This window comes from Canis aureus, chromosome 26, assembly GCF_053574225.1.
Source record: "Canis aureus isolate CA01 chromosome 26, VMU_Caureus_v.1.0, whole genome shotgun sequence".
Taxonomy (NCBI): domain Eukaryota; kingdom Metazoa; phylum Chordata; class Mammalia; order Carnivora; family Canidae; genus Canis; species Canis aureus.
Window position 1 is genome coordinate 10,724,598 of NC_135636.1, and position 25,561 is coordinate 10,750,158.

At 45.1% G+C, this 25,561-nt stretch overlaps 1 protein-coding gene across 1 annotated transcript in view; it reads right to left on the bottom strand.

The window, feature by feature from the left end:
• Positions 1-250: 250 nt before the first annotated feature.
• Positions 251-25,561, bottom strand: part of BANF2 (BANF family member 2) — a 34,319-nt gene continuing 9,008 nt past the window's right edge. The window contains exons 3-4 of the mRNA XM_077872094.1: positions 8,672-8,800; positions 251-654 (exon numbers count right to left, since the gene is read on the bottom strand). Coding sequence (XP_077728220.1) covers positions 508-654; positions 8,672-8,797 — 273 coding nt within the window. The 5' untranslated portion in view covers positions 8,798-8,800 and the 3' untranslated portion in view covers positions 251-507. The remainder of the gene's footprint in view (positions 655-8,671; positions 8,801-25,561) is intronic.

Sequence of the window (25,561 nt, forward strand, 5' to 3'; positions counted from 1 at the left end):
ACAGCCATGTGTGCTCAGCCACTTACAAGTGGATCCTCCAGTCCCAGTCAAACCTTCAGATGACTGCTGCCCAGCTGGCAGTTTTCAACCTCATGGGAGACCCAGAGCCAGAACCACCCAGCTGAGTAACTCTCATTTCCTGACCCTTAAGAAACTGTGTAAGATAAAATTGTTTTAAGCTGCTATGCTTTGGGTTCATTTGCTATGCAGCAATAGATAACCAATACACTGACTTAAAACTTAATCCCCATTTAAAAATAAAAGATTCTTTTATAAAAATTTACGCCAAGATATTTGGCATGATATTCATGTAAGGTGAATGACAGTTGTTTTGAGATAGTGAATTTGGGGATCATTTGTCTTTTGTTTGTCCTCTTTTATATTCTTGCACTACTCTGTATGATGAACGTGTATCCTTAAAGTTAAACACAAAAATAATGACCCCAAGCCTGGGTGCCAGTGCAGAGTGCGCCATTTACCCAGGCATCAGGGCAAGGAGGTGTGTGTCTAGAGGAAGCAGGAGCACCACTCCTTCAGACAGTGAGAACTCTCCTGGGCCTCACTCTCGGTGGCACCACAACAACAAATGAGCCACTTCTGAAATTCGGCTTCATTCTTGTGCATCAGAAGGAACTGTCCCAACAGGATGTAGGCCTGTGAGGAGGGGGTGAGGCAGGGAGAAAAATGGGAAACGTTATAATAAATTGGCCCAGAGGTGCTCTTCTCTGACACCAGGACTTGAGTGAAAATCAGAGGAAGGGGCACAGGTCAGGTTTGAGGGAGGATAATAGCAGGCCCTGAAACCCTGGCTGGGGCAGTGGGGATGCTGGGACTGGCCTTTGGCGAGATGTGAGGCCAAGTTAAGTGGCATTTCTCAAGGATGCCCGAGTGGCTTGATTGGTTAAGGGTCTGCCTTCAGCTCTGGTCATGATCCCGGGATGGTGGGATCGAGCCTCACATCAGGCTCCCGCCTCATCGGGGAGTCTACTTCTTCCTCTGCCCCCTCCCCTGGCTTGTACACACTCATACATGCTCACTTTTCCACTCTCTCAGGTTGGGGTAGGGGTCTGTCCAGCCTGGGGTAAACCAGACCTGTCTTTCTCAAGTTTAATGATGCCATGAATTACTTGAGACCTTGTTAAAAGGGAGGTTCTGACTCATTAAATCTGGAGTAGAGCCTGAAAGTCTGCATTTTGAACATGCTCCAGCAGATGCTGGTCCAGGCACAGCATTTTGAGTAGCAAGAGCCTACTGGCCTCTGATGTTCCCTTCTGGCCTCTGATCTAGTGTTTCTCTCTCTCTTTCTCTCTCTTTTTTTTTTAAAGATTTTAAGTAATCTCTCCACCCAATGTGGAGCTCAAACTTACAACGTTGAGATCAAGAGTTGCATGCACCAGCAACTGAGTCCGCCAGGAGCCCCTAGTATTTCTTTTTAACACAGACACACACACACAGACACACACATACATACGTGTACGCATACACACATAAGGAGGAGTCAGAGATGCTCCCCACCCCATCGCTTTCTTAGTAGATCTTACAGAGTTTCTAACTCTCATCACTGTTGACATTGTGGATAATTTTGTGCTGTCGGAGTGGGTGGGAACTGTCCTATGCATTGCAGCAAGTTTAGCAGCATCCCCACTTTCTACCCACTAGATGCCAGTAGCTGTCCCTAGCTCCCCAAATTGTGACAATCAAAGTGTCTCCAGACACTGCCACATATCCCCTTGGGGATGAATTCTCCCTCAACCAAGAATCACTGTTAGTGGGATGGGGAGATGAAGGACATCTTAACACCAATTTATTCTTGCAAACCAGCTGTGTGACCTCAGGCAACTCACTTAACCTCAAGTGAGACCTCCAAGAATCGGGCTCAGTTTCTGCATCACCTGAAGCCACACCACATGACCTGTCCCCCCTTGCAAGTTGAATTAAGTGGATTCAATGTGAGAACATTAGGAAAATGCAAATTCCTTATTTGTCCTAGAATGCTTCGCCTATGGAAGAAGCACAGAATGTAAAACACGATAAACTTTGCCCATCTTTCCTTTCTGAAGAGTCGGTGTGCATGAAAAATGCACGGAATTAATATTAAGTACACCAGGGCTGATAAGGTGTTCTCTCATTTTCTAACTTTCTAACTACTGCCCTACAGCTTTTAATTTATCTCTTTAATTTTAGCACATGGTTATTGACAAGGAGCAAGACTACACGGAGAAAAGACACCCGAGATTGCGTGGCCACAGATTGAGCCACTAAATGATGAAGCCTGGAGATTTAAGGTGACATATAAACAGCCATCTCTTGAGGCTGGTTTGGAGGCTCTCCAGAGTGGAATGAACGAGAACCAGTGTCCACGCCCACAGTCCTGGGCCCTCTCCAGGAAAACCTGCTGCTGTCTGTTTACCTTCAATTACATAAAACAAAGCAAACTTCATCTTAACCAAAGGGAACATATATTTTTTTAAAAGAAACTAAGTAAAAGCTGAATTGCAGTTGTAAAATGTACCCAAGCTGTTGGCGCTTGGGGTTTCTTATTTTTAGTCATAGTCCAGTTGTTGAAAAGATTTAAAAAAACAGCCGGGATGTCACTGTCATTTTAAACTGCTACTTGAATCATCTTTTTAGAAAAGCCATATTGTTGCTTAGAAGGATCTCGTTTTACTTTATCAGCATCCTCATCTTTTCAGTGGTGATTTTTTGGAGATGTTTTTTAATTCAACATTTTGAAAAAAATGAACGTTTATTGAAAGTGAGCCAGTTGTGCAGTGGGTGTGGGGGGTGCAGAGGTGAATAACGAGATCAGGGAACAAGGAACTCCGGCCAGGGAGAGAGAACATTAGTGATACTGATAAATAATAGTAACGGTAATGATAATAGTAAGTGGCGCTTGAGTGCTTTCAGTGGGCTCCAGACCCCTGGAACATTTTTAACCCAGTTCCATTCTCCAGATGGAATCACTGAGAATCTGAGAGGTTGATTTTTGCTTTCCTGAGCCCTGACCTTGCATATCCCACTGGTCAGCATCAGGCCTGGCACCTATGTCAGCCTTGGCCCTTTTGGAGGCCCCACTGCTTGGCATCAGCTGCTGGAGGTGATCAGCGCCTCCCCATCTGCACCTGCCTCAGCAGCCAGGCAGTGCATGATATGTAGGCCCAGAGGCAAATTTTCCAGGAACGCTGCAGGAAGAAGGGCCTCACCTCAGTCGACAGAGGCCCCCTTGGTTTAAGGCTGCGCTGCGACTGTATCTTGAAGTCCTCAGTTACATGAGAACCAGGGACCTCATATCTTCAGTTAGCGCTAGGTGCTGGTCGTGGCCCATGCCAATCTAAATTTTCCATCTTCACCGTGGCACCTGGCCTTTTCTTTTCTTTTGTTAACATTTTTTTTATTTGAGGAAAGTTGACACACTTTCGTTCCAGGTGTACAACATTGTGATTTGACACCCTGCACGTTATGCAATGCTCCCCACAAGTGTACCTACCGACCGTCACCTGGCCTTTTCAGACGGAGATCTGTGGTCTTGGCCCTCTCTGATTCTCAGGCTTCTCTGATGCCTCTGCCCAGACTTGCTAGCTCCTTGGAGACTAGAGTGAATGTACTCACGTGGCCACAAGACTTTGTTGTGGTGGGCAGCCCGGTGGCTCAGTGGTTTAGCGCCGTCTTCAGCCCAGGGCCTGATCCTGGAGCCCCGGGATCGAGTCCCACGTCGGGCTCCCTGCATGGAGTCTGCTTCTCCCCTGCCTGTGTCTCTGCCTCTCTCTCTTTTTCTCTCTCTGTGTCTCATGAATAAATAAATAATATCTTAAAAAAAAAGACTTCGTTGTAGAATGAACAATAACGTTCTGTAGCCAGATGTTGGCTCTCTCTTCAGCCTTCGTGGCTGCCGGGAGCCCGGGACAATCTTGAAAATTCAGTACCTCTGGGGAATTTCTGGTTTAAATCTCCTTGTCTCTAGTGTGAATGCTCGATCCAGTGCAGGGCTTGCCCCTTCTTCTTTCTGATTCATGTCTCACTGAGATATACTAAAAAAATTATTTGTTTATCTAAAATTCAGTTTTAATGGAGTGGGTTCCTGAATTTTAGCTGGCAACCCTATGCGGGGTAACCCCAAACTTTGAGACTGACTCCTTGCAGGGCCCAGACATCAGGCTGTGGGGGCCTCTGCATTACTACCTCCCACCCCCCCCCCCAGGGACTGTCTGCCCAGATTTGAATTTTGCCTTTCTCACCCCGAGTGACTTTGAGTAAGTCATGTGACTATTCTGTGCCTCTGTTTCCCCATCAGTAAAAGGAAGGTGAAATAGTATACCTTATAGGATATTTTGATGACTCAGTAAGATGTAAGTAATACACCGAGGACAGTGCCTGACATGGAGTGAACATCATACACAAGTTCTGCTACTAGGAGAGCCTTAGGGAACAGGTAGCCCATATATCCCTCCCTGATCTTCCAAGTATCTTTCAGGAGGAAGATTTAGGCCCAGGGATGACTTTACAGTGTCTTCAAAGAGCACTGAATCAAACCAGATTCTCTGGGGTGGTAAACTTAACCTCCTCGCTGTTAGATAACTTCAGGGTTATCCCCACGGCAATGCACCGGCTCCCATAAGGCACTGCTCAAAGTCTCTGAATTTACTGAGTGCTTGGAAACTCACTCATCCGTGGGCAGGGTTTTCACAGGGAGAAAGAGGAGTACAAAGATCGTAGAAGCATCCTGTGCTTCACATGGGAGAGCCCAAAGGCAAGCTGTGCCTCTCTAGCTAATGAGTGTGGGTTCTCAGGCCACATGTGGAAAAAATAGTCAACAGTACAGATGTCACAGCAAGGGGTCTTATTGAATACTCGGGTTCAGAAACACAAGCATGTTAGGGTGAGGTGGGCAGGCAGAAGGAAGTCATTCCTCCCAGAGAAGGTCGGTTGTGAATGGAGTGGGGAAGGGAGTGAATGTCCATTTCAAGGGAGGCCTGCAGGTGGGTGTCCCGTATGTGTTCGTGATTCATGGACAGACCGGCTTGGGTATGGAGTGGGTAGGGATGGGTAATATAAGACAGAGCTAGAGCCAGGCCACGGAAAGTCTTTTGACGTCTTGTGCACCAATGTATTTTCCCTTCACGATCATTCCTTTGTCCCTCATAGCCCTTCTGTCGTTAACTCTAGACCAGTGCTGTCCAGTAGAAATTTAATGTGAGCCAGCCACATATGTAATTTTTAGTATTCTGGGGATCCCTGGATGGCTCAGCAGTTTAGTTCCTGCCTTTGGCCCAGGGTGTGGTCCTGGAGTCCCAGGATCGAGTCCCACGTCTGGCTCCTTGCCTGGAGCCTGCTTCTCCCTCTGCCTGTTTCTCTGCCTCTCTCTCTCTCTCTCTCTGTCACTCATGAATAAATAAATAAAATCTTAATAATAATAATAATTTTTAATATTCTAGTAGCCACAGGAAAAAAGGGGGGGAGGATGAAACAGGTGAAATTAGTTCTGATAATATGCTTTATTTCCTCCCATATTTCAAAAACATTATCATTTCAACATGTAATCAATAAAAAAACTATTGATGAGACACTTTGCATTGGGAGGGGTACTTTAAAATCCTAAATCTATAAAAATTACAGTGTGTACTTTATATACATAAAACATCTCTATTCAGACAAATGCTCGATAGGTATAAATGGCCACAGTGGCCACTCAGACAGCAGAGATCTAGATTCTCAGAGATCTAGATCTGCCAGGCTGACTGCCTGAGAGAGGGCAGGTGCAAAATAACTGTGGAGTTCCTGAAGAGACTTGGGTGAAGCCATAGAAGAATCGATAGTTTTCAAAGTCAGGCCATAGCTGGGGGAGGGGACAACTATATCTCAGCAGAGGCCAGCAAAGACAAAGGATAGCATGAGACCCAGAAAGGTGTCCCTCCCTAAGGTCTCCTGCAGACAGGGTATAAAAGTCCTGGAGCTCAGAGGATTCTGGGGGCAGTGAAACAGCTCTTTCTGTTACTATAACCGTGGATATGTGTCATTACACATTTGTACAAACCCATAGAAACTCTGCCAGTGAACCCTGATATTAGCTATGGACCCTGGGTGATTACGATGTGTCAACGTAAATTCTTTGACGGGTACAGATGGACCACTCTGGTTGGGGTGCGGCTCATGAGAGAGGTGTATATGTAGAGGGGGGCAAGGGATACCTGGGAAAAATCTTTGCATCTTCTGCTCAATTTTGCTGTGAACCTAAAACTGCTCTAAAACTAAAAGTCAAAAAAAAAATAGGAGCATGCATTTTTATATGCTAAATCTGAGACAACTGCCCTGCAGGATCTGCCTGCCTGGAGGCTCTTCCTGCTGGCCCTTTCTGCTGACCGGTCCTCACTCAGAAGCATTTGTTCACCATCGTAGGTGCCACATCGTGTCTCCTGGAACCTTTTACAGGCTCAGCCAGGCTCTATCCTGATACGGAGTCTCATCGCCGAATCCCAGGGTAAGCCCCCTCCCTGCTGATGGTAACCACCAGGATCCAGATCTTTCTGCATGGTTTGTGACAACACTATCCACAGCCATTCTCATCCTCACTTGGGACCTTGATCAAAGCACTAACTCTTCTTCTGTCTTCTTTTTTGTAAAGTGGAGATACAGACCCTCATCTCATCCACAGGTGAGTGAGGGGCTCAAAGCAAAGGAGAAAGGTGAAATCCCCTATGTTAGTGTTTGGAATCAGTGAGCCTAGGAATGAAGAGGGCCTAAAAGCGGTGTGCTGGTCGCCGTGCTCACCAGGTCTTGAACATAAGAGGGACCTGGCCACACAGAGGCATAATTTCTTCTCTACAGCCCTGACTCTGTGTAGCAAGTTCTGGGATGCCTAAAATTTTCCCATTATTCATTCATTTCTTTATCTTAAACATGCCTATCGCCTTACCTGTAATCCTTATTAAAAACACAGGCTGGAAAAGACAAAACCACAGGGACAGAAAACAAATGAGTGGTTGCCAGGGACTGAGGGTGGGGAGTATGAAGGGCACAGAGGAATGTTCTATGCCTTGATTGTGGTAGTGGCCTCATGACTGCATCCATTTGTCAAACCTTGCAGAACTATGTACTAAAAAGGGTGAAATTCACTGTATGTGAATAAAAATATTTTTTAAATGCTGAGTATGGCTGAACAACAGCAAAAAAAACACCATTAAATCAAAGGTAGTAGAAGCCAGAATAATGGGAACCACTGAGAATGGGGGATGGCATCAAGTGGGGAGAGACACAAGGGGGTCATCTGGGATTCTGGAGGTATCCAATCACTGGATCTGAGGAGTGGCTCCATGAGCATATATATATATAAAAATTCACTGAGCTGAACACTTCACATCAATGTAGGTGCGTTACTTACACCACAATAGAAAGAAAAAAGGGGCAATCATATCTTTCAAAAAGGAATTTTTAATTTAAAATGTCTTCCCTAGGAGCAGCCCAGGTGGCTCAGCAGTGTAGCGCTGCCTTCAGCCCAGGGCATGATCCTGGAGACTGGAGATTGAGTCCCACGTCAGGCTCCCTGCATGGAGCCCACTTCTCCCTCTGCCTGTGTCTCTGTCTCTGTCTCTGTCTCTCTCTCTCTCTCTGTGTGTGTTTCTCATGAATAAATTAATAAAATCTTTAAAAAAAAAATTTCTTCCCTAGCCAGATTTGCTTACTTCACTACCTGCTGGGGGATGGTCCCATCTCCTTTATCTGGGGAGGAAAGAATCAAACCTACCTCAATCACGGAGCTCCAACTGCCTAACAATACCACCTATTGGATCTTAAATAGGCCAGTAGATTGAGGTGATGTTCAGAATATTTAACAACTGGTATGAACAGCATGTCAATTCGAAAACCAGAGGCCCAGTGGTTCAGAAGCCCCCTGGCAACAGCCACACACTGTGTAGGCACACACCAAACTGATTATCAGCCCTGCATGCAAGCGTTCCCCGCCTCGCTGGTGTCTCTGTAACATCTTCCTGCGCAGTGGAATGCATAGTAGTGCACGAAACCTCTCAACTGAGTGTGCAACACTTGGAGTGAATTTCCATCCACTTCTGTATGTGTTGGCTCTCTTTAGGTTCTCTTCCGAATCAAACTCCTAAAGCTCCAAGCAGCTTTTGCTGCATCATAGAAAAGAATGTTTAGATTCCACTGGATACCCTTGAGGTCATTCTTGGGCTGTGAGTGACATCTGAGAACAACTCACATCCTCTTACTCTGGTGTAGACCGCTCCTGCCGTTGCCATTACCCTGCTGTAACTCCACCTGGCGTTGCCAAGCTGGTGCCCTGGCGGGGCAAACGAGACCCCATGAGTCTCTTTGTGGAGGTGGAAAGTGCATCCAAATCATCCATCCTGACAGCTCAGCCCCAGATTCGGCGGCTGGCTCACTTCTGTCGACCTCTGCGTGTTTGAACACCAAGTGAGTCATGCCCGGTCCAGCTGCTCTGAGCCAAAGCCATTCAATTTGCCCATCATCTACTGGCCCTCGAGGCTGCCCAAGCATGAGGGGTCAGTGGCGCTGAAGCCGGTGGAGCTCTGCCAAGTGGTGGCTTTGCTCTCTGACAGCCCCTTGCAGGGACATGTAGCAGCGACTGCCATCTGGCAGGACTAGAGGAACAGAGGTCTGGGAGAGAATTTGGGGCAATAAGAAAAAAATGAATTACCTTGTTGAAACCTTTGGTGACTAAATTGATGGCAAGCTCATGGCTGATCCCGTCCACCCAGGCAACATCCTTTTCTCCGATGGGTTCAGAGAGGAAGGCTCTCAGCCTAGGAGACATGTGATCCATCTTCTGTAACAGCAAAGGGAGGAACAGGGTTAGGAGGTGGCTGGCTGCTCATGGGAGAGGGGGCACCAGGGGACTGCCCTGCCAAGGGATGGGGGCAACAGATGGCAGGTTTCCTTCCATCACTCAGTATTTATTAGGGACTTTGAGATGTCAGAGGGCAGTGCCCTACACTAAAGGCCTCAATACAGCCATTCCCACCTGGATGGACTGAAGAGATATATAGTGATGGCTCGGATGAGTCCAGTAAATTCCACCAAAGGAGTGCGTTTAATGCTAAGTACTTAAAGAAACAAGTGCTTCTTGAGAGTAGAATTGTGGTTGGAGAAATGAGGATATATTGGTCAAAAGATGCAAAGCTTTAGTTATGTGGAATGGATTAATTCTGGACATCTAATATACAGCACGATAATAACAGTTAACAATAATGTATTGTATACTTGAAAATTTCTTTTTTTAATTTTTTTATTATTTTTTAAAATTAATTATCTTTTTTTTTTACTTGAAAATTTCTAAGAGGGTAGATCTTAAATTATATCCCACCACGCACACATACACAAAAGGATACCCATATGGAACTGAGGGATAAGTTGTTGAACTTGGTCGTGGTGATTTTTTCAGTGTGTCTATATGTCAATCATATCATACACCTTAAATATAAACAACTTCTGTAAGTCAAAGATATCTCAATAAATTTGTCTTAAAGAAAAAAAAGAAATATTTCTCCTCTTAGCTAATTAGCCCACCTTCTCTCTTTGCTACCAATACTTTTTCATAATTTTATTTTAGCATTTACCACACTCTGTAATAATTGGTTGTTTATTTTATTTTTGAAGCATTTTATTTATTTGGCAGAGAATGAGAGAGAGAGAGAGAGAGAACAAGCAGGGGAAGTGACCAGCAGATAGAGAGGGAGCAGCAGGCTCTCTGTTGAACAGAGAGCCTGGTGGGGCTCAATCCCAGGATCCCAGCCTGGTGGGGCTCAATCCCAGGATCCTGGGCTGAAGGCAGATACTTAAGAGAATGAGCCACCCAGTGCCCCAATAGTTGGTTGTTTAGTGACACATAGCAGAAAACTTGAATTTTCTGGATCAAATATCAAAGAGGACATCATGTAACTCAAAAGCCTAAGGATGAAGATGAGTATGGTGCGATCAGGGCCACAGCTCCATGGTCTCTAATTCTTTCAACTTTTCCTCCTTGTGTTGGCTTTAGTCTCAATTGGTTTCCCTCATGACAGTGAAACAGCTGCTTCAGGACTCATATTCGCCCACATTCTATCCCAGAAGAAGAAGGAAGGAGAGAGAACGTGTCTCTAAGGAGTTTCAAGCAGATCCCCATCCAGACTTGAAGGTCTACACAGGGTCACTGGTATGAGCTTGATGTTGGCAGTACACTCTGGTCCTAGATTTGGGAGGGGAGTTAGCTTTCTCTAAACCATACAAGCGATGAGATCAAGTTGAATTACTGGAACAGAATCAGGATTATTATCCTGAGAAGGGGAGATGAGTGTTAAACAGTAACCCTAATATCCCACTATAGTCCACCCCTTTGGTGAACCAACATCTGTACATTCTCCTTTCCATATATAATCATCAGAAATATACACACTTGGCTAATGTAGACTCACCTCCTCCCCTAATGGGTGAAACCCCATCACTCATCCAGTTACTGGATTCAGATTCGAGTTCATATTTTCTGGAAGATGCATCATACTCTCCATCATGTCTGGAAGTAGCAACTCATGGGATGGTAGCCTATGAACTAAATTCTGAACTTCTCCACTATCAACATAGTCAATACTGGGGAGGGGGGTGGGGCAGAATCCAGTATATCTGCAATAAGAATTTCAGAAGAATTCTCCATTTGGAGAAGAAGACCATGGGAAACACATTCAAGTGTCATTGGCCAGTAATATGTGCAGTCTTGAGAAAATATTGGGGAAGCCATGGTGGTAAAGCAAGTTTCTCTGTCAGCTGAGATGGTGGCCCCAGTTCTGGGTTTGCATGTAGCTGCCCCATCTGCTGCCTTGCTAACAACTGGGTGGGCAAGGAGAGTCACTGCTTTAAAAACACACTTCTGGTGGGTACAAGTTCAGGGATTGCCCTGAGGAATGGGCAATTTCAGGTGTTAGTTGGCCCCTTTCTTTGGCAAGTCAACACTGTTTTTTTTTTCTATTCAAGTCCGGATTTGATTTCAGGTCAGAATCCTTGAGCTGGCAAATGGGCTCTGTGCCTTGCTCGCTGCCCTGCTCCCCAGATTAGTGACATCTTCCTTCATCTCTGACATGAAATTATCCCATGTCGGCTCCCTACCCCCCAGCTGTTTTAGCTGCATGTCCACAGTGAGTGAATTGTCCCATTTATCAAACTTGAAGTACCTAAGACAAGATGTTCCATAGAGACCTGGGACTTGGGGGCACCATTTTCCCAGGGTCCTAATCTTTTCTCTTGCTAAGCCACCTGATTTTCTGCCTGTGTTCTAACTTTAGCCAGTTACATCAGCTTTTCCAACCCAGCGGGGCTTGCTCATCAAAGTCCAGTCACTTCAGATTGCAGGCCACAGGCAGAAAGGCCTTCTCTTAGCAGAGCTGTGTTTTTTTTTCCTCCCCATTTTCAAATAGGCTACCCTCCTCCTAAATTTGTGTCTCCTAGGACCTTAACAAGGACTGCCAGAGGCAGCCAACATCCTGAGTATTTCCCACCAGATGTCTCCAAATGTCCTATCTCCCCACACGTAGGGTCTGTATCCCAGGGTGAAACAGGGAGAACCAGTCGTTTTCTTAAACTGGGATCACCGTCTTCCTAACTCAGGTAAAGACATCCTGCTGCTCTGTGGATGAACACCTCTTCTCAGCCGATCTACATTTGAGGTTTGCTTATTGTAGCAACCCCTTCTTGGTACCAAACTCTGGGTCAGTCTGGACAGTTTGTAATTCAAGTAACAGAAAAATCCAGTTCGAACTGGCTCACACAGTAAAAAGGTTTTATTAACATCTGCCACCAAAAAGTCCAGAGGTGGATCACATGCTTGATCAAGGCTCCAGCTTGAGTTCCCTGACACTCTCTTGGCTCAGCCTTCCTTTATATATTGGTTCAATCCTCAGCTTGACTCCTTCATGAAAATAATCAGGACGTAGCCCGACTCGGCATCACTTTTGCAAGGCATGGCCCCCTCCCTCAAAGGAGAACTGCTTTTTCCTAGAAGCCTCCAATAAATGCCTTCTCCAGTCCAAATCATATGCCAAGCCCTGATACGTGTCCTATCTCTGGTTCAGAAGGCAAATTAGTGACCAACAAATCACCTAGGCTGCAGAGGATGGGGAAAGAGCACAAGATTGGAGTAGTTGCTGTGTTAGTGGGGGTAGTTGTCCTATACCATGATACAGGACAAGATCAGGAGGGCAATCCAGCATCCACTACATATCCCCCAGTAGATTGTGTGGGCTGTAACTGCCTCCTAATGCCCTTTGCTCCCCACCCCCCCCCCACCCCCAGTGCCTGGCACGTGGTAAGCATTTGGCATGGAAGTAACCTATCCATCCATTGCTTTCAGATGCCTCCAGCACTGGTCCCCTCACCTATTCCCACACTCTGAAATACTCTGCACCTAAAGTCTAGCTCCCCTCATACACCTTCCCAGGGGACATTTTGGGACACTTAGGGACATAAACTCTCCAAGAAATGATGAATCTGAAGGCACTGATCATGGGAGTCGGGAGATGTCTAAGGAAAGAGGCCTTGATGTGTCAGCCAATTGGAGGAAGGGTTTTGTCCAGGGGCCCCTGACACTGCGGGTCTCAAGTACACAGATGTGTGAGCTGGGAACACACTATTGTATGGATGGCATCCATCTTTCTAGCAGCTAAATATGAAGATCTCTCTTAATCTGTGAAAATCTGCTAAAGGGTGAGTTCTGCAGCCCCCATCACCTCCTGGGACAACGAGTTGGGTTTGGGGGTCCAGCTCAGGGCCAGGCTGCCGGAGATCAGGGTTTCTGAGCAGAGGAAGAGCCCCAGAGAGTTCTGGCGGGGTTCACCAACTTTGCCGGGAGAAAATTCAATTCACTATCCACGTTGGCCATCTGTTAAGTTAAACATCTCTGCCCATTTAAAGAATAAATGGAAACTACAACATTGCTATCAATGCAGCAGCAGCATCAAAGACAGGTAATGATTAGCAACACCTTGTGTGTATTTGCTTTTCTCACACACCTGATCTCACTTTGATCCTTGGAACACTCTGGAGCATATAGGCAGAAGCAATTTTTATCCTCCTGAGGAGCCACCGAATAGAGGCCTTCACATCCATTAGGATGCCTTTGTCTATGACAGTGGTTCTCAACTGGGGGCAAATTGTCTCTCCTCCCTGAACCCCAAACATTTGGCGATCTGTCTGGAGACACTTTGGGTTGTCAAAGCTGAAGACGAGGGGAAGTACTATTAACATCTAAGGGATACAAGTCAAGGTTACTGCCAAACATCCTGTAATGCACACAACAGCCCTCCCACAACAAAGAATTACCTGGCACCAAATGTCGATAGCTTCAAGGTTGAGAAACCCTCAGCTAAGAGTAACAGAAAACTGGACTCAAATGGTTTTAAAAAGCACTTTTCTAGGTTTTAAAAAACACTTTTCTAATCTCATATAATCAGAAATCCGTCAGTGAGGTGGACCCCAGGATCTCGTCAGTCAGTGGCCGTGTGTGTGCATGTGTGTGCAGCAAGGATTAGGCTAGCTATGCCCAAGATCCCAATATGCATATAGATTTTGCTTGGATCTCATCCAGACATGAACACTTCCAAAGAAAGCACAGGCCATTTCTTCTCAGGTGTTCCCAGAACCTCTTCAGTAGAACTTGACTTAGTTTTATTGGCCAGAACCAGGCAACATGCCCACCTGGAAACCAGTCACTGTCCAGGGAATGGTCTGCACGGGGGCGTGGATACGGGCAGCCCTCAGAGAATGGGTTCTGGGGAAGGTGGATGCTAGGGTAGCAAATGACTGAGTCTGTGTTGTCTTCCAACCTGGTCAAATGTTCAGGCCATTACAATGAGCACTTCTGAAAGTATAATGTGTGTACACACCACTTGGGTTGGGATCCTGTTTAAAAATGTGGGTTCCTAACCAGATCCTAAGAAGATGTCCATGCCAGGAATCCACAGATCACACTTTGAGTAGCAAGGCATTACATGATGCCATTTTTTCTTTTTCTGTTTTATATTTAATTGTAGCAAAACATACATAGCATCAAATTTTCCATCTAAAGCATTCTTTTTAAAAATATTTTTAAAAATTTATTCATTTGAGACAGAGAGAACATGAACAGGGGAGAGAAGCAGGGGGAGAGGGAGAAGCAGATTCCCCATTGAGCAGGGACCCCGACACAGGGCTCAATCCCAGGACCCTGGGATCATGACCTGAGCCAAAGGCAAACATTTAACCGACTGAGCCACTCAGGTGCACCCCCTACCTGATCTTAACCATTCCTAAGTGTCTAGTTAGGTAGTGCTATGTATATTCACACTGTTGTGCAACCAACCTCCAGACCTCTTCATCTTGGGAAGTTGAAACTCTAAACTCATTAAATAGCAACTCTTCACCCTCACTTCTCTCCAGCACCTTGGCAATTACCACTCTATTCTCTGTTTCTATGAATCTGACTACTCCAGATTCCTCATTTAAGTAAAATTGTTAAGTATTTGTCTTTCCGTGACTGACTTATTTCACTTAGCCTAATGTCTTCAAGGTTCAACCATGCTGTATCATGGGTCAGAATCTTCTTCCTTTTTAAGAATGAGTAATATTCCACTGTATGTATATACCACATCTTGTTCATTCATACATCCATTAGTGGACACTTGGCTTCCTTCTAAGTTTTGGCTACAGTGAACAATGCTGCTATAAATACAGGTGTGCAAATATCTCTTCCAGATCCTGCTTCCAGATTCTTTTGGATTGAGTGGAATCGCTGGACTACATGGTAATTCCATGTTTAATCTTTGGGGGAACCATGGTACAGTTTTCCATAGTGGCTATACAAATGCTATGTATTCTTCAACTTTAGCACACATTAGACTCACGCTGGGAAACACAAATAACCAATGCTTGGGTCCCTCCTCTAGCACTTGACTTAATCAGCATGAGGTGTGGCCCAGACATCAGAATTTTCAAAAACTCCCCAGGTAAACCCAACACGCTGTCGAGTTTGAGAACCACTGTTTCCTTGCCATTCACTTCTCATAAAATTAGGAGCATTTCTAGGATGATGGGATTCCAACTAAGTGGGACTGTATAGTCGGTTGCCTAATGTCTGTGTGGGCAGATGGCTTATGTTCACCAACTAGCAGACAGTGTCTGTCCCCACTTTCCCAGGCACATCATATCCTCATTAGCCATCGATAGGAAGACTTAACTATGACCCCTGATGGCTTTGAAGTCAGAGAACTTCAGAGTGGATAGGCCTCAGTAATGGCCTACTCCTTTTCCTTTCTTTCTTTCTTTTTTTTTTAATTAAAAAAAAAGGATCTTTACTTCAAAGGAAATTTTACCTGGAATCCCTTTTTTTTTTTTTTTTTTTTTTTTTTTTTTTTTTTTTAAATTTTTTTAATTTTTATTTATTTATGATAGTCACAGAGAGAGAGAGAGAGAGAGAGGCAGAGGGAGAAGCAGGCTCCATGCACCGGGAGCCCGACGTGGGATTCGATCCCGGGTCTCCAGGATCACGCCCTGGGCCAAAGGCAGGCGCTAAACCGCTGCGCCACCCAGGGATCCCTGGAATCCCTTTATATAAAATAGATCAAAGCAGAATAATTGTTGACTTGCCAATGAGGGGAGGGTACTAGAGCCTCCTCTGGATATATGAAGCCATCCCCATGGTCCTTCTTGTGTCCCCTTCAAACCTCTGTGTGATTCAGCCTAAACCCTTCATTTCACCCATAAGAAAACCAAGACCCCAGAATTTAAGTGACCTGCTCAAGATCCTGCACCTAGCAAAACACGGTTGACTCTGTTTCCCAGAGGAGCACTCTTTCTGAGTCATGGGGCATTTCCAGGGTGGGCTTCAGGGTGGGCTCTGTTATGGTCAGATCAAGTGCTCAGCCATCACATGACAAAACCACCACAAATGCCTTGACATCGTCCTGCCCCATATAAGAGTCTTGTTACAGGCTGTTCTTTTAATTACATCATTTTGAACCGCAAAGTACTGTTTGGAGAGGATACTTTGGCAGGAAATGACTTCAACCAAGTCTGGTTTTAGAGGCTAAGAGAAGTCACTCACCTGTTTAAATAAGGAATAAAGGGTCAACGGAATTTAATCACAATTCCCAAAGGAATGGCCTTCTAGTTGCGAATGTTTGACATCCTTTAAAGATTGTTTGAAAATCTCTACAATAAGTCTTTGTAAAGAGGCAATCACAAACACACCTCATCAGATAAATGGAGTGGGGGCTTGAGGGGGCTGCTCTAATGCCATACAAATGTGTATTTGGGGCTAGGGATACAATTTCCAGCGGAGACATTTACACAAATTCAAAAAGTGGTATTTCTCAACAACCATTAGCTGAACATGAAGTCATTTTTCTCTGGAGCCCAAGTAAGATGACTCTAGGGATGACCCCAATGATGGAGACACTGGTGTGGACCATACATGAACATAATTAGAATATTATACATGAACATAGCTAGAATACTATAGTTTTCTTGAAATCTAAGTGGAAAAGTATAGTACTTCTAAATATATTACTTTGCATAATATGTGCTTTTAAATGTGTATAATTAAATTATGAAATGAAAAGGTATAAGCAAATTGTTTTATCTACATCCCTAAGAGTTTACACATTCAAATGGCAAAAAAAAAAAAGCATTTTTGGAAGGGTCTTCTAATTGAGCAAATGAGAGGTTATCTTATTTTTCTATTTGCTTTGTATTTGGGCATAAGTGGTACTGCATACTCCAGGGAACTAAGATGTTAATACTACTTAAACTTCATGTTTTTCTCTCACCTTCTATTGAAGGGATACAGGCCAGGAATCTGCATAGGTGACATCATTAACATCTTAACATCATTAAGAGTGCTGCTACCAACGAGGTATTCTAGGAAATACTCCCCATGGTGAATCTTTTTTTAATGTGAAGAAAAAAGTATACCTTTAAAAATTGGGATATTTCTATCTTTATGAGGAAAAGAATTTGTAAGCATATTTCTCTTTTTACTCAGCCTACTAGGAAGCTTTGACTTAAATCTAATGGCCACACCGAGAAACTAGCATGGTTAAAACTTCTCTCCCTTCCTGGTTATCATATCTGCTTCTTCTGCTCAGTGCCCTCATTTTCTTTCTACTTTTACTTTCAAACTTAAATTCATGTACTCAGAGTACTCACACATTTTTCAAATTATACTGCTTTACTATGTGCTCAAAGCCTCAAAGATATGGAGAATAAAAACAGTTCCTAAACTAAGCAGATTTATGGAAAAATTCAAAGGTCCATCCCTGTGGCCTCACACCCCTGCAGCCTTGTAGCACCAAGGGAAGGCAAGAGAATGAGGGTGAGAATAATCTCAGGATTGTCCCTATGGAGGCCCTTGGCTTCCAGTGCGCGAATGGCAAGACAATGGAGTTGGACCTGGAGGGAATGAGGACAATACGCATTTGTCACCCCTCAGTAGCCAAAGCAATGTTGTCTGTCAAATACCACTCCTGCCTCCATACACCTCTCCCCTGCTCCTCAAAGCTATGTCTTCCCCTTCAAATAACCCAGTCTCCCCCCCCCCCCCGCCAGTCATTCCTAGATAAAAAAAAAAAAGAAGAGTAGTAATGTTCCTGTGACAATGAGGTCTGACTCTGAGGAGCTCTCTCCCCCTCAAGCTGTTAAAGATCTGAGGAGACACTGTAAGGTTGCCTCCCTTTCTGGACGGGAGCTCATGGCCTAAAGGCATCAGGCTCTAGTTTGTACGGTTAACTCAGAAGTTACTTTGCAGGGCCTACCATGCCCATCCCAGTGTCCTGGGGCTGGCCTGTGGCCACACCTCACCTCCTCATATCCTGGTTCACCTATGAATGGCTTTCTCTAGGAGGATTGCTCAGCTGGTGGGCTCCACCTGTGTCGGTGGGGCCATCTTTGCCAGCACAGATGGAGATCCTGTCTGAGAAGGAAGCAAGGCGGAGAAAAGCCGATCTGAGAGCAATGCAGATGGGCAGAAGAAATGCCCAAACTAGGGAGTCAGAGATAATTGGATGCAAATATCTGCCCCTTCACTTACTAGCTGGGAGAACATGAGAGGATTTCTGAACAAAGGCTCAATTTCCTCATCTGTAAGGTGGGCATAACGAATGTCACCCACCCACAGGATGGTTGTGCAGCTCAGATGAGTTAACTGAATGTCAAACGAGCAGTACTCTCTCTGGAAGTAAGCACTTCTGCAAGTGAGCCAGTTCATTGGGATTGTATCTCAGCATGATTTCCCAACCCTTTGCAAATCTCTGTGGTTATACAGTCAAGTTGATTTCTGTTGCGTCTAAGCATTATCTTCTTTTTTTAATTTCGAGTTTTTATTTAAATTCCAGTTAGTTAACATGCAGTGTAATATTAGTTTCAGGTGGAGGATTTAGTGATTTTCATTTACATACAACACCCCAGTGCTCATCACAAGTGCCCTCCTTAGATCACGTGATGGGATGAGCACTGGGTGTTATGCTATATGTTGGCAAATCGAACTCCAATAAAAAAGTATACAAAAACAAGAACAAAAAACAAGTGCCCTCCTTAATTCCCATCACCTGTCTAGTCTATCCCCTGCCCACCTCCCTTCCAGCAACCCTCGGTTTGTTCTCTATAGTTAAGAGTCTGTTTTACAGTTTGCCTCTCTTCCCCCCATTGTTTTGTTCATCTGTTTTGTTTCTTAAATTCCACATATGAATGAAATCACACGGTATTTGTCTTTCTCTGACTGACTTATTTCATTTAGCATTATACTCTCTAGATCTATCTATGTTGTTACAAATGGCAAGATTTCATTCTTCTTATGGCTAATATTCCCTTATACATGCACCCCCACCTCCCACCCCCCACCTCCCCACACATACACCACACCATACTTTCTTTATTCATTCATCAGTCAATGGACATCTGGGCTCTTTCCATAGTTTGGCTATTGTTGATAATGCTGCTATAAACATTGGGGTGCATGTATCCGTATAAATCATCACTTTAGTATCCTTTGGATAAATACCTGCTAATGTAATTACTGGGTCATAGGGTCATTCTATTTTTAACTTTTTGAGGAACCTCTACACTGTTTTCCAGAGTGGCTGTACTAGCTTGCATTCCCACCAACAGTGTAAAATTGTTCCCCTTTCTCCACATCCTCACTAACATCTGTTGTTTTCTGTGTTGCTAATTTTAGCCACTCTGACAGGGGTGAGGTGATACCTCATTGTAGTTTTGACTTGTATTTCCCTGATGATGAGTGAGCACTGTCTTCTAAAACATGACCCTGTGTGTCCTTCACACACCATGGAAAGACCTTTTGCCATCCACCCCCATAAGGGTTGCCTATTGTCTACCCCTGCTTAGCACTGGCCCTCTTTACCTCTGGGACCAGCACCTCTACTTCCCTTTGGGGACTCATTCTTCCCCAAAACTCAATCTCTATCTTCCTAACCCCCTGACTCCAGGGGGTAACCATGTTCAGGCCTGGCCAATGAAACTTGTGCATCATTTTGGCCACAGCGATTGGTTCAGAAATTGATGTATTTCCTAGTAGTATGTGAGTACAGAACTCCCATGACCATCTCCATCACTACCTGTCCCTGAGAACCTGCCTGGGAAGGAAGCAACATGTAGGGAAGCAGATCTGTGAGAAGGAAAGAGACATTCCCAGGACTCACTTGCAGGCCTGGATCTAGCCATGCCTGAAGGCACCTACCCCTGGACTTTTCCATTGTATCAGGCAATATTTCTCACTTTTGTTTAATTAAGTTTAAGTTGGAATTGTGCGATCTGTAACAAAGAGTCCTAACTAATCCACCCCCCATATTCATTCACTCACTCACTCAATCATCAAGTGTTTGTAGTATGCCTCCAAGCACTAAGCACAATGCAAGGCACAAAAGCATATTTATTCTACCGAGAGGCCTATGACAGGATTAGTCCCACGGGCAGGCATCAGGGATAGAAAAATAATTTTTCAATGACCATTAGTGCTCATCATTCACAATTAAAGGAATATTTGCCTTCCTTACCCTTAATCCCGATTCTACAATGGCAAACAAGATTCCTCTGCCACTTGGTGGCTGTCTTACACATCACCCTTTAATGTAAATCTTTCTCCTGATGCGTGTGACAAATACCCAAATAAATACAACAATTTTTCAGAACTTTACTGAGCATTGATTGTCTCTTACAAGACCTTGAGTTAAATCTAGAGGACAAAGACTTCTGCAGGTTCCTGTCAGAGAAAAACTCAGTGATAGGAGTGGAGGGGAGGATGTTCCCAGAGGCAAGAGGTCACCTCTTCAGTAAACCATAAAGGAAAGGGATGATTCCAGACTCCAAAGGTCATTGTGGGTCTACCAGAGCCCCGTGGGGTATGCCAGCTTGAGGGTAGGAGACCTGAGTCTGCTCTGCCCATGACCAGCAGTATGATGTTGGGCAAGTCACTTCCATGTCATGTGTATTAAGTCAGAATGTTGAATTAGCTGGACCTCATTGTTCTGGTCCCTCCCAATACCACGTGTCTTTGTTAACTTAGTCTTCAGATGGTACAAAATTCATACAGGTTCACAATCCCTATTCTGCCATTTTCATTTCCAAAAAGCTCTGAAAACCAAAATATTTTTTTAAAACTTATTTGGCAGCAAAACTTGGCCTGGACCAACACAAAGCTATTTATAGCCTTTATTATCCCACTTAGTGTGAATATTTATACATTTCACCACAGGAATATTAATGGATTTATTTACAGTGTGCTGAGCCAGACTCCACCAGGAATGTTCTATAATACATAGAATGGACACCATATTGCCTTTCTAAAATTCAGAAAAATCTGAATTTTCCAAAACTTCTAGCCCTAGAGCTTTAGAATAAGGTTTTATAGACTTATGCTAAGATCACTATGCCTGCAGCCAAGACACCCTACAACAGTCTCCTGTAGAAGACACTTGTTTCCCCAGCTTGTCCACACTCCACTTTTCTTGTTCATGTCACTAAGGCTCTGTCCCTGTCACTAACCCTCTCTCCCCAAATAGAGTTGTCCCTTTCTCCTATCTGTGCTGGGTATCCTCTGTCTGGGTAATGGTTCTAACTGGGACTATTGCTGGTTGCATCTTTGCTTCATGAAAACATTTCCTCTCCTTTGGGGCCTCATTCTCTGCAAATGACCAGGCACTGAGCTAATGAAATAAGTCATCTAAGGAATGGATGGATGAGTGTTTTAATTCCCCTCCATGGACAAGGCATCTGTTATTTTTAACAGATTTTTTCACTTATTTTTAATTGTGGTCAAATACCGCACAAAATTTACCATCTCAATAATTCTTAAGTGCACATTTCATAGTGTTAGGTATATTCTTATAGTTGTGCAAGCAATCTCCAGAACTTTCTCATACCCACTGAACATTAGCTCCCCCATTCCCCACTCCCCCAGCCCCTGGCAACCACCATTCTACTTTCTGTTCCTGTAAATTTGACAACTCTAGGTACCTCATATAAGTAGAATCCTATAGCATTTATCTGTTTGTGACTGGCTTATCTCTGTTAGATTAATGTCCTCAAGGTTCATCCACTTTGTATCATGTGTCAAGAATTTTCCTTTCAAGGCTGAAAAATATTCCATTGTGAAGACACATCAATTTTAACCATCATTCATTCATTGATGGACATTTGGGTCGCTTCCACCTTTTGGCTCTCGTGGGTAATTTGGCTGTCAATATATGGGTATACTCTAACGTACATTTTTAAACTTCTTGATTTACATTCCTTCAGGGGTAGAGCTGTTTGATTCTGCCTCTCTCTGCTGTCATAGCCCTAGAGAGAGGGGGAAAGCAATAAGTCTTGGGAAAGAGGAGGATTTTCCCCCAGAGAAAGGACAAAGGAAGGTAGTGTCTATCTCATCTGGCCCAAGGCTTCTAGAAGAGGAAGGAGAAAGCTTGCTCCACAAGAGAGAACACAATGTCTGCCAAGTAGGTAATAGGGGCCTGGGACTTCACCTTCCCTCTCTGAGACAAAATCCCAAAGTCGGCAGACATGCTAGATTCCAGAGAGTAATGTCCAGAATGCCGGCTGGGCTGTGGAAATAGTGCCAGAGACCTAGTGGCTTGCTTCCTCAGACTTACCATGAGATGAGGCAACAGGAAGAGGCACTTCCTAAGCATTGGTGGCAGCACGGCAGACAATGGCTAGATACCACAGCCTGAACACAGGGCTGAAGATGCTCTGGGGGCTGATGGGTGAGCTGAAGCCAGGGGTCAGAATGAAGAGGCCCCATGAGTGGGGGCCTTACAACCAGCACAAAGGCCCAAGCCACAGACTCCAGAAGTGGGTGCCAAGACACCCTTAGAAGTCCAGAAGGGCTAATGACCTGTGTGGGCCAGAGAAGCCACACTGCCATGAGATCAGGCCACTGTCCTGCAGATCCCCAGAGTATTCAAAGCCCCCTTCCCCCACTGCCATAAGGACCCACATACACCTCTCCCCACCTCCACAGGCCACAAAGCTCCTTAGGGAAGGCGGAGAAGGGCCCAGTGGTCCCTAAGGAGACACACTTTGTAACACTCTTTACAATTTGCAACTGAAAAGACAGATTAGTGGGGGGGGGGGGGGGCGGGGCAGGGAGGGAAGACCCATTCCCCAGCTGCTAATGCTGCTGCTAATGCTTCCAGAGATGGCTCTTCCCACTGCATTATCTCAGCAATGGAAGCCACCACACCCGGAGACACCTGGGAGGTTAGAAAGGCCCAGGGTGTCAGTGACCTGAGGGTGTCAGTGACCTCCAACCCCAAAGTAGAAAAACCCGATCCCCTTGTCTCAAAGTGAGACCAACTCTCTGGCACCAATCCTGCTTCAGAATGTTCATGGGGTCAGGTGGATGCTGACTCCAGCTGGCCCCACGGTCTTGCTTAGCCCTTGCTTTCGAGTCTCTCTGTCCTGAGGTTTTTTTCTCCCAGAATAGATAGGGGGGCCAGACTGAGGAAATAAAAATACAAAATGCCCAGTTCAGTTTGAATTTCAGATAAGCAATAAATAAATTATTAGTGTAAGCACGATCTAAGTATTTCAAAAGACGGACGTACAGACATACCAAAGAAGTTACTCGTTGATTAACCGAAATTTAAATTTCACTGGGCATCCTGCATTTTTTCTGGCAGCTCTCTCCTCCATCTCTGTCTCAGCAGAAGACTCTTACATCTGCCTACACTCCCCAACGTGGGCTAGCAGGTGAGCTACAGGAGTCAGAAATCCTTCCTGTGGGGATTTCCTTCCTAGATCTTACTTTACTTCAGCCTCCTTCTCTGGATCTGATGAAAGCTGCAAACTCACAAAGCTCGTAGCTAAAGGGGACACAGCATGATAATAAGTGGCTAGAGAGAGAATTGCTATGGGACAACATGTCACTCAGAAGTGGCCTCTGCGGCAAACACTAGTTAGGATGTCAGGGTGCCCCTGCTCAAACTGGAAAGAACATCTGGTGCCAGCAGGGCTCACAACCGGGTTGCGAGCAAGTGGGAGAAATGAAACCAAAGGGGGCTCACGTTTGTCGAGCACCTAGCACGTGCCCAGAATGTATGGCCATGGTCCCACATAATCCTCAAAATTCATTTGGCAGCACCAGAAAATTGTTCCTGTTTTGAGAGATGGAGAGACTGAGGCCCAGAGGGGCAAGGAAGATCACATATCTAGTAAATGGTAATGTTGGGGTGTAAGTGCAGGTCTGGGTGCCTCCAAAGCCCATGCTCTTCCCTGTCTAGGATGGGAATTGGAAGAGCAACAGCAGCAATGTTAGCAGGGGCAGTCCCTGCCTGCCCACATCCTCTCGGGGCTCCCGTTCCCTCCGCCAGCACCTGTGGCTCTCCTGGCAGTGGCGAGTGAGAGTAGATGGATAAATGCCCAGTGCTGGCGTGGCTCAGGTGAGACACTTCCCAGATGTCCCCAGAGGGATCGAATCCCCAGGGCCCTTGGTGGCAACCTGCTTGTGAACAGAGTTCGCAGCCACCCTCCCTTCCTGTTTTGCCTCCTCGCCCTCCTACTTGCATGACCTGGACCCCTCTCAAATTAAGTGCTTGCACATAAATGAGATTCTCAGGGTTGGTGATGGGGAAAGCCAGGCTCAGAGAGCAGTTAGTGCCTCCCCAGGCCCCCAGGGCCCTGTGTGAAGCTCTTTCTCACATATTACCTCATTTCACCTGCCATGTGAGGAGGTGCATTCTGTGATGATCCCCATTTTACAGAGAAGATATGTTCAGCGACCCAAGGCACTCCTGGGCCTCAAACCCAAATGAGCCTCAGACTGATCTCTGTGTTCCCAAGCACTGAGTCATCAGGAGAGGCTTCCGCTGCCATTTCCGGGCAATCATCTTCTTTCTTTTCAGCGCTGGACTGAATTCCTTTACTTGGGTGCAAATACAAACTGGGACAGCTGGCCCTCAGCCAGCAAGGGGACATCTTGTGGTCTAGGTGGAACTGTACAATTTTGCAGTGTTGTAAGCACTGCATTGACTCCATCCTAAGATATGTGAGCTCACCCCCTAAGTGTCTTCTGCTTGTTCTTTGGCAGAGTACTTCGTCCCAGATTTGACTTTTCCCTTATTCCTTTTGCTCACTTTTTATGTACCTGCCCTTGTCTGCTGGTCCTCAGCATAGCAGTTCCAGTACCTTCTAAAGATCTCTCCTGTTCTGCAGATCTCTGCTTGTGAGGGTATGTGTCTATGTTCTGTGAGTTTTAGTTCAGAAATTGGCCCTACTGACTTACTCAATCTTCCTAAGTGCAAAGATCTACTTAAGACTCTCCAAAAAAATCACTAGCTTTCTTGGTTCTGACTTCAGAAAGGGAGCCTCAGCCAGAGAGTTGTATTCTTCTATTTCTGAATTGTTTCCATTCAAAGCCAGGTTCTCAAGGCCATAAAGAAAGGATTTCCCAAAGATAGCCATTGACTTCATTTATTGCATTATTTATGTGAACAGATAATGAATTATTTGTGTTGCCAATAGGACTTTTGCAGAGATTATACAAAGCAGTTTCGGTGATTTTTGGAGACCTTTTGGAGTTTTGTAGCCATCAAAAAGATAAGCCAGCCCATCTGTAAACACATTCTTGTACATGGAGCATAACCACATTCCTTGGGGGGAAGAGACTGAGTCCCCTGGCCTGGGCAGGACTGTGTTCCTCTCCTACTAAGGATCAGTCTCAGCCCTGGATTAGTCTTAATGACCCTTTTGAAATCAGATACGCTTTTGAGAATTTATTAAAGTTCAGATGAGGGGTGACAAACATAAATCCAAAGGGTCCAGATAAGTGAAAAATAAATTAATGAGGAAAAACAGTGTGAGGGCAAAGATACACAAGAACTGGCCTTTGGCATTCACCAGGGAGGTCACAAAAGGTATGGGCTGTGGCTGAGTTTGGTCCCCTCTCAGGAAATTGGGTCCCAGGTGGCCAGATCTTGTGCTTGCTTTCTTTCTTCCTTTTTTAAAGATTTAATTTATTTATTTATTCATGAGAGACACAGAGAGAGAGGCAGAGACACAGGCAGAGAGAGAAGCAGGCTCA